Raw genomic sequence first — 12,956 nt, forward strand, 5'->3', positions numbered from 1 at the left:
AATAAGACCCATGATGACAGGACAGACCCTTTGCATGTTAGGGGGTGGGATACACAAAATATCAGGTGAAAAACAGCCCGATATTTTGGGTACCCTCTATGTAACTTTTGCTAGACAACAGCAGACCTCTACAAATGTTGTCAGGTTGTTTATTGTGACCTGGTTAACACACAAAATAGGACCCATGATGACACGACAGACGCACAAAATATCAGGTGAAAAACGGTCTGATATTTTGAGTAGCCTACCTCCTATGTAACTCATATGGTAGACAGGTGAAAAAGTGTTTAATTGAAAAGCCATATTAAACTAAATTAAATTAAAACAGAAATCACGTTAGAGGACAGGGAGGATACGTCCATAATAGTAAACGACGCTACAAACAATTCACACGCCGCCTTAATGTAACAGACAAATACACGTATTTATGTAGTTAACTGAGACCCATGTTACTATGGAAAACCCTGCCGAGTCTTCCACGTCGCTATTTGTTCCATTTAAGAGGTAAATTCAAAGTGCAGCAGTTAAACAATTCGAAAGGCAGCAGAATCTCCGCTCTGTGTGCATGCGCGCTCCCGCGGCCAGGGGATACAGATCCTGGCGGGGATAAGTACATTGGCACGACACCGGCGCTCCCCGGCTCCAGGTATTTGCTTTGAGTATCACAGACCCGTCCGTCGCTTCGTGACCACTCTCTCTGTGAAAATAGAGGTGAGCAGCGCGGCTAGTGTAGCATCTTCAGTTAATTTTAGTGGACTCTCTCTGCTGGGGACAGGGACGCGTTGCATCTGTGCGTAGACCTCTGATAATGACCAGCACACAGCCACCTCTAAACTTTGTCAGAGACCAGAGACCCGAATGGGCCTCTGTCTGTCAGACGGGCTGAATGAGATCCACCATATCAGCGGAGCAATGACGTGCACAGCAGACTATATTACAACTCTCCAGATCTCGGACAACAGAGATGGGAGGAGTTATATTTTGAATGTGCATAAAGTTATAAACATGAGAAATCTGGTGAAACACATCTGAGCTATCCTATACTATATATGCAATACTGCAACGTTGGGCCACTATTGTGCTTCTCTAACCTGTAAATAATTCATTCAATGTTTCATAAAATGAACATTAGTCTTTATTTTCCCAAAAAGTAAATACAGTACGTGGGGCAGAGAGGATGAGGGCCAAACATTACTGAACCTTGGCACAAAGGTTAAAGGATTGTAATTTATGTAACTCAGTGGTTCTCATTCTTTAGAATTTCAGTGGTCTTAGTTGATCCCACAACATTAATTTAACTTTGGGTCCCTGGTCCCTACACCAGGCAGGGACCCCTGGACCGGTTCACCACAGACCCAAATCTTCTCAGCTGTTCTGACATATGCTACTGTCTCTTCATGTGGCTCATTATGTTTGGCACATTGTCTGGGTTAGTTCTTATATCATAAGAAATTAATAAGGCTCTTAACCCTACAGTTTTGCACATATCATGTAACACTTGGTTTCTACATTTTTTTGCAAAAAAACTCTCCAGAAAGTGCCATTTAATGGTTTTATTTTTCACAATTTTTTTCTGGGGGGGCATACCCCCGGACCCCCCTAGGGAGAGACCCATCCCCCACAAATATAACAAATGCCAATTTAAACCCTGAGGGATAAAGACCCAAAGAAATTGCTTTGTACGTGGCAAAATATCGGTCGGACCCCCGAAATCTCACTCCAAGGTTTTGGGAAAAGTTGGCAGCTCTGTGTATATATATATATATATATATATATATATATATATATATATATGGGGGGGTTGGCTGAGATCTAATTAGATTTGATCAAAATAAAATGAATAAAATGAAGGAAATGAGACCAGACCTGGTAGCATTTGGCCCTACGATCATTCAGTCTTGCAAGAAGGGCTTCACATGAAGCAGTGTCTGCTTTTTTATCTCTGGCGGAAAAGGGGACCTATAACAAAGTAGACACAGCTGGGGAGACTCTGGCAATGGTGTGGCTAACCAATCTGCAATAGTTTTTATGATTTGTTTCCAAAATGGAAAGACCAGGGGGAAACACCACAAAAGATGGCGGTAGGATCCTATGGCGTTCATACATTTTTCACAATTCAAACACGGATTGTCCTGTAATAATCCCATTTTATGAAGCTTGGCATGTGTATATTAATAACTGTGAAAAACCTAATAATGTGTGAATCTGCTAATCACATCCCATCTAGTTACACCGCTCCTGAGCTGTTAATATCTCCAGAAGTTTGATTTACCTGTCATATAGAACTTTTGTTTGAGTTCTTGAACGGCTGGAACAGGCTATCAACATACAAGTCACTTATTCTATGGATGCTTTTATTCATCCAGATGGTCCATACAACAGGTTCCCTTCCTACTTTGATTGAGTGGTTATTGCATATGGATGAGTACATTTGTTTAGATATGAGATATTATATTGAGATATGTGCAGTAGCTTATGCACTTTTGCCCAAGTCTCCCTAGAATACTGCAAGATTGGATTTGGATGCCTTTCCTTCTTAAAAGCTTGTGACAACGCCTCAATGGTCCCAAGCGGAGACACCGGTTCCCTCCTTATATATCCGACCAACTCAGAGCGGAACTCTCCCCACACCAGTGCTCAACAATTTCCTCAAAAGCTGTTCTATATAGCTTCCCATTAGGCGAAGACAACCCTCCCTTGTTTCTGGCTGAATATAACTTTTCAAGCTTTACGCGTGAATTCTTGCAGTGGCATGTAATTCATCTGTGGAGCAACTATCATTTTAATCGTGTTTATTTTCATCAGTTTTCCACTAGTCCAGGTTAAGCTGAAATAATGGGAAGAAATTGTAAATTGTTGATAGCTGGAGTAAGACAAATTCCAAGATACTGCATACCTGTATCTAAATCTTAAATTGAAGTGCATTATTTCTTGTTGGTAGACAGGTTGTAGACACTGGCATTACTTCAGACTTCAGTGAAGGTTCCCATGATCTCCAAGAGCCTGGGGGCTGGGAGCCAGGATCTACAGACAGCCAAAGGATGTCGTCTGCATACAGTAACACTTTATGCTCCCTTTCTCCCGCTCTTACACGGGTCTCCTTGTTTTGCGCCTCTTGACATATTGAGAAAAGATAAAACTACCCCATTGGTACAGACAGTAAAATTAAGTTTTAGATTATATTATTTTAGTTCATGTTGATAGTACCACCAGACATTCCTCCAGCAGAGGGAGCCACCATCTCTTCATCTTGAGATTAATGTCAAAGACAATTGCCTCTCCAGATAATTATGCACTATGGTGAGATTGATAAACTGTCATAAATTATATATATAATATATACACATATTATAATGGTTCCCCGCAACTTCCTATACGCCTAACATTAGCCCACAACACACAACCCAACCATATGTTGTATAAAAACCTTAAGAAGCCAGATCCTTGGCCAGATAATTTATGTGTATAGGTTATTTGACCTCGAGATCACACATCCATGAAGCCACGCAACACAGTGCAATAATCTAGTTGCCTTGTACCATACTTTCATCATATAAGGATTTACTGCATTCTTGCTTATTGATTCATTTAAACTAACAAAACGTGTTGCAAACGACAACATAAGGACGTCATTCCTAATGTTTTCTGGAAAACACACTTGCGTGCCTGATGGTATCAGTCTTTTTTTAGATCTGTCTTTACGCATAAACTTGTTCTCCCAGTTCATTTTATGGTACACAGAAATGACAGGCTACTGATCTGAGTTTCAGTGAGGCCTGGAGGTGATTTCCAAATCTTGAGAAATAGGTCAACCACGTCAGAAGTAGGCTAGTCCTACTGTCTATAAAGTCTACGTGCCCTTTTTGCTTGATGGTCCCACCCAGACTGTAACACGTTCCCACAATATTTACAGTCTCCAAAAACCCCGCCCACTCCACACATAGACCAATCAGCGGCAAGGACGCTACCGCCTACCTGACGCACAGGTTCCCTCTCACCACATAAATGCAAGAGGGCTTTACTGCAGATTAGACAGAAGCTACTGAGATGTTGGGATCTTAATCAGTTTATGAATTCGGGTTCATTGTAAACATTGAGACCACCGTGATGGCATTGCGAACAGCGCGACAGAGGAGCCAGCTACCATCCTGCTACTATGAGGGATACCTGGAGAAGAGGTCGTTCAAAGATAAGGTAATTTATTAGATTGTTTCGGTGTGAGAGACACGTTTGTCTTTTTGGTATGCAGCAGGTGAAATTGGACTGCCAACAGGTCTAATTCTTATGACTCTTTTGTCTGGGTTCAAGGTTTTTCATTTGTTACCAAAATGTTTCAGAAATAGAAAATAATCTCACCAAACCAGTTCTTTGTTTGTGTGTGCGTGTGCGTGTGCGTGTGCGTGTGTGCGTGTGTGTGTGTGTGTGTGTGTGTGTGTTTGTGTGTTAACTTTGCATGTCGTATTACAAAGGGCTTAGGCATTCTTGTGTATAACAGAGCCCCAACAATCCTACTGATAATTTATGGTAAATGTCATTTTGATCAAGTTTTTTTTTTAATTATTATTATTACTGTTTTTACTGTTATAATTATACTGTCTTCCTTTCTTTTTCTCTATACTGTATACTTCTTGCAAAAAACTGCTGCCGGAAATCTCAATTTCCTTGCAGGAGTCATCCCAAAAGGATTAATAATGAGAAGTCTAAGTCTGAAAAACTGAAGGAGTAGCCTCCACATTCACTTTGAAGATGTTACAAAACGAAATGTTACGAAACCATCATGATAGTTTCTTCCAGAGGGCTTTAGGTCGGCTGAATGAGTGCTCTACACAACAGGGCTCCTTCACCTTTGTGGGGAGAAATACAAGTTCCAATAAAAACCTCATATTGTTGTTTTTAGGGCTGCACGATATAAGGAAAATGTGCAATAACGTTGTTGAATATCACAATACCGATATTACTTGCAAGAAACACTTTCAAAATGTACTCAGTTCTGCCTTTTTGCTGCTTTCTGTATAATGCTTTGATGCAACAAATAGCTTTTTGAATAAAAAAACAAAAGGATAGTTACAAATTGGATTTTATTATCTGAACAGAAAAGGCCCCATTTAAAAAAACAAATTTAAAGTGCAGTTTTCTATTGATATTCTCTTTAAACTAACTAATGAAAAACCTTAGTGTCTTTCGAGATTTGTCGCAGTCCTCCACAATGGGTTTATTGCGCAAGTTTATATCATGATGACAATAATATAACCCTAGTCATCAAGTCCTGTTAAGATGGGGTGGATGATATGTCTTAGTGCTGATGATAATAATATGCCATTGGCGTTAACTGTGCATGTGGGTTGTAAATCCTGTTGAGGTACAGGTGGATTTTAGTTATTTTGCACTCTTAATGCACAGCGCCAGGTAAAGGCAGGTCACGTGTTCGGGTTCTCTGTGGGCGGAGTTGCCTGTCATATAGTTTTGTGTATATTGTATAAGGACTTTGACTCTCAGCAGTCTCAATCTGGTCTGACGTCTATTCTGCGTATTGTGCCATAAAGATTAGAACAGGCCAGGAACTGACGGCAAAGTAACGTTGCTAACTGGAAAGGCAGGCTTTGCAGATAAGAAATCATGTGCGCTGGTCTGTCAGGCCCTACCTGATAAGAGAGTGAAGGCACTCCAATGAGAGCATGTAAAATCAAAGGTGAAACCTTTTTCTGAAGACACTTTAAATCTATCCCAGTCCTGGATAAAATGTAGTTTGCGCAGTTACATCAAAGTCCCAGTTTTACAGATCAGTACTTATAGTTTAGGTATTTTGAGTTCAGTGGGGGGGATTTAGCCTGAAACTGCCCTACAAACATCTGAATTATTCAACACTCACAAATCAGGTCCGACCTATCCTAACACTAAACAACAGTTGACAACATCACACATTGCTTTAGGTTTCATTGGTTACAAAAGCTAGACCCATAAAGTCTGATCCAAGAATGTTACCTGCACAGTTGTTGCACCTGTTCATTTCCTTGTTTTGTCAATTTAGTATCTTTGTACTTTACATTCTGTTTAACACAAATAAAAACATGTGTTCTTCTTAAATGTTCATCTCCATATCTGTTCTTCTTCCCTGCTGGGCATGTTTGTTCAGGCATCCCGAAAACTGTGGACCAGCTTGTGTGGAAACACGCTGTTCTTCTTCAACGACATGAGAGACACTGATGTGAGTTATCTCAAAGATTTGGATTCATATTTGGATGATTCTTGATCAAAACCTTTCCTGATGAAGCCAACCGGAATTATATGTCACTCCATGTGCCTTTGTGTGTTCAGTACATAGAGAAAGTGGATCTCAGTGGATTTATCTCAATAACGGATGACGGCAGCCAGGATTGTAACTTGGATGCAGCCAGATTCATCCTCCAGATGAAGGATATCAATTTCAAATTCACTGTGAGGAAATTAACCTAACTTATGTAAAGCAACCTCATTTTTTTTCAGAGTAATTCCTCATTTTACAGTTTTTCTCTCCTTCTTTGTGGCTACAGGCTTCTAGCGCAGAGACTCGGGAGCTGTGGAAGGGGTACATCCAATCTGTAGCTGAGGTCAGTGGCGTATAACATTGGCCCACTTTATAGACGGAACAAGTTTTTTTTATTATTGTTTAAATTTAAGATGGCCAATGTTTGGTACTTAACATCAGGCCCTCATTTGCACAGACATTTTAAAGTAGCAACTGTGTCTCCTTGCAGCTGTCGGTACCATCCTCCCTCAACCTGCTGCCAGGCCAGATCCACAGGCTGAAAGAGGCAGTAGAAAAGGAAAAGGAAAGAAAAATAGATGTCTCTCAACCTGCTGCAATCAACCACTGTGCTTACATCAGCGTCCAAGCCGACATGCCAGCGTGAGTACAAACAAGACTATCTCCTATTGAATCTCAAGCTCAAGTAAAATACCGGTTATTCTTAATGTAGCTAAAAGAAAGCGCTGAAACCATGATATACATGACCAAAATTCCTATTTAGCAAGAGAATTTTGAAGTATTTTATTAGATCTGTTATATTTAGCCCAGGTAAAGGGCTACAGTATGAAAACAGGCATTATTTATCGACCTTGAAGCATTTTGGTAAAAAGAAATGAAATATCTAAATTTATCTTAAAATCTTACGTTTTCTTATGAAAAGAGACACCTACCTTTGAGTCTCTGCATCTTTAAAGTCGCGTGGTCCCAATTTTGCAGCAATGCTGTACAGGGAAGACTCATATTTGGTGATTTCTTTTAAGGTTTTCAGATAAACTGAAGGATTAAATGCTATTTAATGTGTTGAATCTCAGACAAGACTTTGCACATTTTAATCCACCCTTTCTCCTTTATACAAACTCTGTGTCACTACTAAAATCAGTTTGAGATGAGTGATGGCTGAAGTTTTTCCTTTTGTCTAATGCCGGTGTTTTGTGACGTCATGCAGGTGTTACCACCGTGTGTCCCGTCTGGAGGCAGAGCTGCTGCTTGAGAAAGAGGCCAAGAGGGGAAACCTCCTGCTGAGGCCCGGGAGTAATGGAACCTCCTTCGCTGTCAGCACCCGTCAGGACCTTGAAGGGTACACACACCCAAAGTATAAACACATAATCAAAATATGTCATCTTGAACAATGTATAATCTGTTTGTTCGTTTTATCTGTGTCCTGACTGCATGCCTTACTCTTCCTGCCTCAGCTCTGTATTCAGACACTACCGTGTGACTCGTAGACATGAAGGAGGCTTCGCTATTGACGTGGACAATCCGGTGAGTATTAGAAATCACGCTTAAGGTACTTTGCACTGTCTGTGCCACAGATAAAGGTCTGAGGGCTGGTCTTTGAAGTGTTAGGCAGGTACATATATCAGTCAATATGTTATTGACAGAATCCAGGACAAAACAGGCATTATGTATTGGCCTTAAAGAAGAAATGTTTTATGCTTTTTTTTCCTATTATTAGAACAGCTGAAGAGAGACAGGAAATAAGGTGGGGGGGGTGACATTCAATTCAATTTTATTTATAGTATCAATTCATAACAAGAGTTATCTCAAGACACTATACAGATAGACCACACTCCAGAATTTACAAGGACCCAACAGTTCTAGTAGTTTCCTCCAGAGCAAGCAACAGTGCGACAGTGGCGAGGAAAAACTTCCTTTTAGGCAGAAACCTCGGTCAGACCCGGGCTCTTGGTAGGCGGTGTCTGACGGGCCGCAACATGCAGCAACGGACTTGGCACAAGAAAACAAACATTGATCGAATCAGCTTCAATAAGCTTTGCCTGCGAGTAATGTGAGTCATGACTTTACATCGCAGTGGAGAACAGGATGTGAGATAGAATGAGTTGTTCTTAAATAGAAGTAAATACTGGAAATGGCGCATTACATTTTGTAAAGTCACATTTGTTCTGTACCTGGCCTACATTCTGTGGAATGTTATTTTGCTGCCAGTGACACGGCTCGTGTGTGTGTGTGTGTGTGTGTGGGTGTTTTACGCACCTTCCTTCTCAGCAATTATGACGCCTTATGACACTAATTAAACTCAACTCGTTCCAAGAATAACATCAAAATTGTGGTAACTCAGGTTGAGTCAAGTCCAATCAGAAAACACAACCCGTTTTATTTCCTATGTGTATTTCGTTGTTCTTAAGTTGCTAAAGAGAAGTTGTTCTCGCTGCAGGTGCCATGTACCACGTTACACGATGTGGTCAACTATTTAGTGGAAAAAACGGACGGAGTTCTGATTCCTCTGATCATAGAGGAAGCCTATGACAAAAACATCAGTATGTACAAAGACAGAGACTTTTTTAATCTTATTTATTCTTCTCTGTGTTTGCCTTTTCTTTTGCTCACTTTGTATTTAAGGTCACCTTTTAAGCTCTGTAATTATTATTCCATAAACCAAACATATACATTTACAATAAGGTATGCATGACTAATTGAAGTTATGGCTTTTTCACAGCTTTTATTCGGACTGATCGTGACAACGGAGAGACGAGTGTTCAGTGGAGCCCCCCAGACCTCCTTCTACCAAGTTTACCGGCCAAACCAGGTACTGCCGTCGTTACAGAAAGCCACAAACATGAACAGTACAGGCTAGCCAATGAACTGTTTGCACTTCATGCCACTCCCTTTGATTCATGCAGCTGTCAGAAAATTCCATTCCATGCAACTAATCTTTGACTTTTTCCAACAAGTCAAAGTCACACAAAATGACTTTATATTAATTCTTGTAGACACTTTGACAATAATTAAAACTAATAAATAATTCTTTAATATTGTATTATATATTATAAACCTACTAAATGGATTTTCTGGATAAGCAACATATCTTAAGAGGTTGTCATGTTTACCTTTTATTGTCAGAATTGACTCTATTGTCATTGTGAATGCATACAACTAAATTAAAAGTGCCACTCTACTGTATGGTGCAAACATCAAAACATACATATTAAACTAAGAGCATAGAACATAGAATGTTAAGATAATAAAAATAATGAAAACTAGAGTAAATAGGGAAATTATTAGGTATCATGCAGGTGCGTAGCAGATTTTACTAATCATACTCTAGTGTACACGTTCATTTTCAAAACCTACACACAACCAGTGTTAATTACTGGGACAGCACTGTTGTTGTCATTATATCCACCCTGTAATGACTATAATTGCATGTTTTTTTCCCGCAGTCGCTCCAAGAGTACCGACACCTAAACCTATACCAACTGAAGAAAAGCATTTGTATCAGAATGAAAAACGTCAGTACACCTCTCCTTCCAAAAACCCCATCAAACATCCTATCATTCCTGCTTTGCAAGGACAAACTGGTGTGACTACATTTTTCCGTTGTCATTCATTGTCAATGTTTGTGTCCAACAGAGGAGGAGAAAGACAAAGAGACAGAGGATGCCTCAGCTGTTCCAGTAGCACGTAAGTAATCCCTTTCTTATCATTTCATCTCAAAAAGTCGTCTGTTACCTTTATGAATGTGAAACATTTTGTGTTTTTGGTCTTCCACAGAAGAGGAAACGAAAAAACACAAGAGAGCAGTAATGCCTCCAACTCCTGTTCCTCGGAAATTGACCATTTCTACATCACCCCCGTCCTCCACCACCACCACCACCACCACCACCGAGGCTGTTTGTATTTCCAAAAACACCCCAGATGTGAGGACGAGAAACTCCGCAGACCCTCTAGAACAGAGTAAGTCCACACGGCTTCACTGACAACAAACCTTGCCTCGAGACCTTATTTAAATAGCAGCTTCTGCAGATATATTTCTCTGTTACTTTATTTTAGTGTCTGTTAAAATGCCAATAATATTAAAGCTTATTGTCTGGTCTTTTGCAGCAATATCAGAGCTGAAACTCAAGCTTCAACAAAAGGCCAGGTGTTGAGTGTCCTCTGCTGCTGGGAACCTCTCAAGGGATCTGAAAAAATCTGAGACAACCAGTGACTCACACTAGTACAGACGAAAAATTGACCGGTCCGTCCCAGCAAGATGAACCAACACATGGCAGCTTTCCACACAAACAACCTCTTTCCTCCTCGTCAGCTGGCTGTTGGCAGTAAAGCCTCTCCCAAGATTAACACTTCACTGATTCCCCCATCTCAGACACTCATTAGCAAACGAATCAAGTGTAACGAGGAGTGTACATGTCACATTATCCTCGCCCTGCTTTTGTTGTATGTATTTACATAGCTAATTTATATACTGTGTATATATGTATATATATATATATATAGTAAAACATGTATGACTGGCCATCTATACAGTGAAGTATGAATGAAAGAAACGAGTGGGCGTGGGGTTTCTGTACCTATTGTATGAAAATATAGTTTCTTTTGCTTTTGACACATCCAATCAAATACATGTGACCAAGCAACATTTATGTATGTGCCATGCACTGCAGCAGTTGGGAATCAATTCTTATCAGTTTTATGATGTTCTGTACATGTCTATTTCTTGTGTTACAACTGTTTTTTTTTAATTAAGTCGAGATTTGTTTCTTATTTTGTTTTATTATTTGTTGGAGCAGAAATTCAAGAATAAAATGCTCTCGCTCCTTTATTACCTCAATGACTGATACACTATAGTGGAATAATTTAATTATTTACAATAAATTTGTGACATTATCAGTCAGCATGTAAAATAAAGTTAAGAGCCTGGCTGTCAGATTAAGCTCCACACTAAACACTGACACTGATTTAAAACTAACAAAACTTTAGCAGGAGGCTTAATGATCCTGCATGCAAAGGTGGGACCCGTCTACAAAAAGTTTTAACAAAAAAGTTTCCTTTGCAAAAAATACAACATCCATGAGATGTGTTATTCTTATGATATATTAGTTCCTGGCAAAGTAGAGTTTAATAAATCCTGATTTAATGAACTGCCTTCTATTCAGTAGCGCTGTCTAGGAGCAGGTTGTTAATTGGGTTAAATAGGTTGGTTGATAGGTAGAGGGCAGATTCAATAGGTGATCGTTCCAATAAACTACCAGGTTACAACCAGGTTATAATGACACTCAAACAATACGTAGCGTATCGGTGTCAGTAGAGCCTTGGCTCTATCAGATCGGATGTAAAGAACCTAAAAACTACCATGGAAAGACACTCAAGTATTCTTGACAGCCATGGCCATGTTTTTCAAGAGATGGAGGTGAAGCTAGCAGATATGGAGGAAAAAAACTGAAGATGCAATATCCGAAACATTGGGTTGAAAGAGGGGTTAGAAGGTGCTAATGCGATCCAGTATCTTTCAAGCTCCCTGCCTAAGTGGTTCAAGAAACTAGCAGATGTTCAGGTCCCAGAGAGCCCACCGAATTTACAGCGATAGCCCAAAGAAGACTAGGCATACCACTACTTCGCTACACAACCAGGCCGACGGTTCTACAGGCTGCGCATGCGCAGCATCTCTGCTCATCGTTGAGAGTGGGAAAATTAACTTCTCCCCGAGTTACAGCAACTTCACGGCCAAGCAATACCAGGCTTTCTATTGAACCATGGATTCAGCATGTCCGTCAAGTTGCTTTAACCTTTTTTTTTCTTGCTTTATTCGGCAACACTGAAGATCAGGGAAGGCGCGCAGAATGGAGCGTTCACCTCCGCCAGGGATGCATCGGATTCTGGCACGGAGGGCACCCTGGAGGTGGATCAGGACTGACACAACATGCTGATGAACCTGAACCATTGGTTAGTCTTGCTCTCTTATTTGATTACAGAGTGTTTCTGAATGCTATGTCAACCTAGTGTAATATGGGTTAGCTGGGCCACTGCTAGGATTCCTTTCCAAGGTGCTTGCTAAGTAAAATAGAAGAAATATAATGAATTATAAATAGAAATAAAAAATTGGTATGGGAGAAAATAGCTGCTTGAGTCAATGTGTAAGCTCTACTATAGTTCATTCATTTCATATTTTATCACAGGTAACCTATAATGTTACTGGTGTAACTGTAACTTTGATTAAAGATAGTATGGTACAAGTTACTACTACTGATTCCATTCTGAGGATGCAGCACCATCTTTAACAGAATTATGATCTACGGTAATTTATTTATTTTTAATGTCTCTTCCTGGTTTGTGTCCAGTGAACACTACGTACAAACGTGTCACATTGTTACGACTCCAGCATGTTGAGCCTGTTTTGCCTGTATTTTGCTTTTGCTCTAACCTGAAGTCTGTTTGTACTGAGTTTCCTGAACAGATTCCTTCTGATTCTCCTACTATGCACACCTGCTGTTATCTGCAATCTGCACACCTGGTCCTGATTATCACCTCTGCACCATATAAGCTGAGACCCGACATTCATTCACTGCCGGAGCGATAGCGTAACCAGTATGTTTAGCTCATTTGAAAGTCTTTTTGCTGTCTTGTCTCTTTACCTGTCGTTAACCTGCTTCCTGTTACTTTGTTCCTCTGTCTACAGTCAATCACCTGGATAGACACTCACGCCCGCCAG

The 12,956-nt window shown here is 40.2% G+C and overlaps 1 protein-coding gene across 4 annotated transcripts; it reads left to right on the forward strand.

The window, feature by feature from the left end:
* Window positions 1-3,958: 3,958 nt before the first annotated feature.
* On the forward strand, window positions 3,959-10,431 carry LOC117949898 (signal-transducing adaptor protein 1-like). 4 transcript variants are annotated; one of them, XM_034880477.1, is made up of 13 exons: window positions 3,959-4,194; window positions 6,134-6,205; window positions 6,316-6,435; window positions 6,531-6,587; window positions 6,735-6,886; window positions 7,452-7,598; window positions 7,699-7,768; window positions 8,682-8,784; window positions 8,964-9,053; window positions 9,688-9,756; window positions 9,878-9,928; window positions 10,019-10,201; window positions 10,349-10,431. In XM_034880477.1, exons 1-13 carry the CDS (start codon window positions 4,108-4,110, stop codon window positions 10,393-10,395), a joined length of 1,248 nt encoding a protein of 415 aa, XP_034736368.1. In that variant the 5' UTR covers window positions 3,959-4,107; the 3' UTR covers window positions 10,396-10,431. The 4 variants fall into 4 exon arrangements, with proteins under 4 accessions (XP_034736368.1, XP_034736367.1, XP_034736370.1 ...); XM_034880476.1 differs by having other exon boundaries at window positions 8,964-9,052; window positions 9,684-9,756; XM_034880479.1 differs by having other exon boundaries at window positions 3,964-4,194; window positions 7,452-7,583.
* The last annotated feature ends 2,525 nt before the right edge of the window (window positions 10,432-12,956 follow it).

This window comes from Etheostoma cragini, chromosome 9, assembly GCF_013103735.1.
Source record: "Etheostoma cragini isolate CJK2018 chromosome 9, CSU_Ecrag_1.0, whole genome shotgun sequence".
In the NCBI taxonomy this organism is placed as follows: Eukaryota; Metazoa; Chordata; class Actinopteri; order Perciformes; family Percidae; genus Etheostoma; species Etheostoma cragini.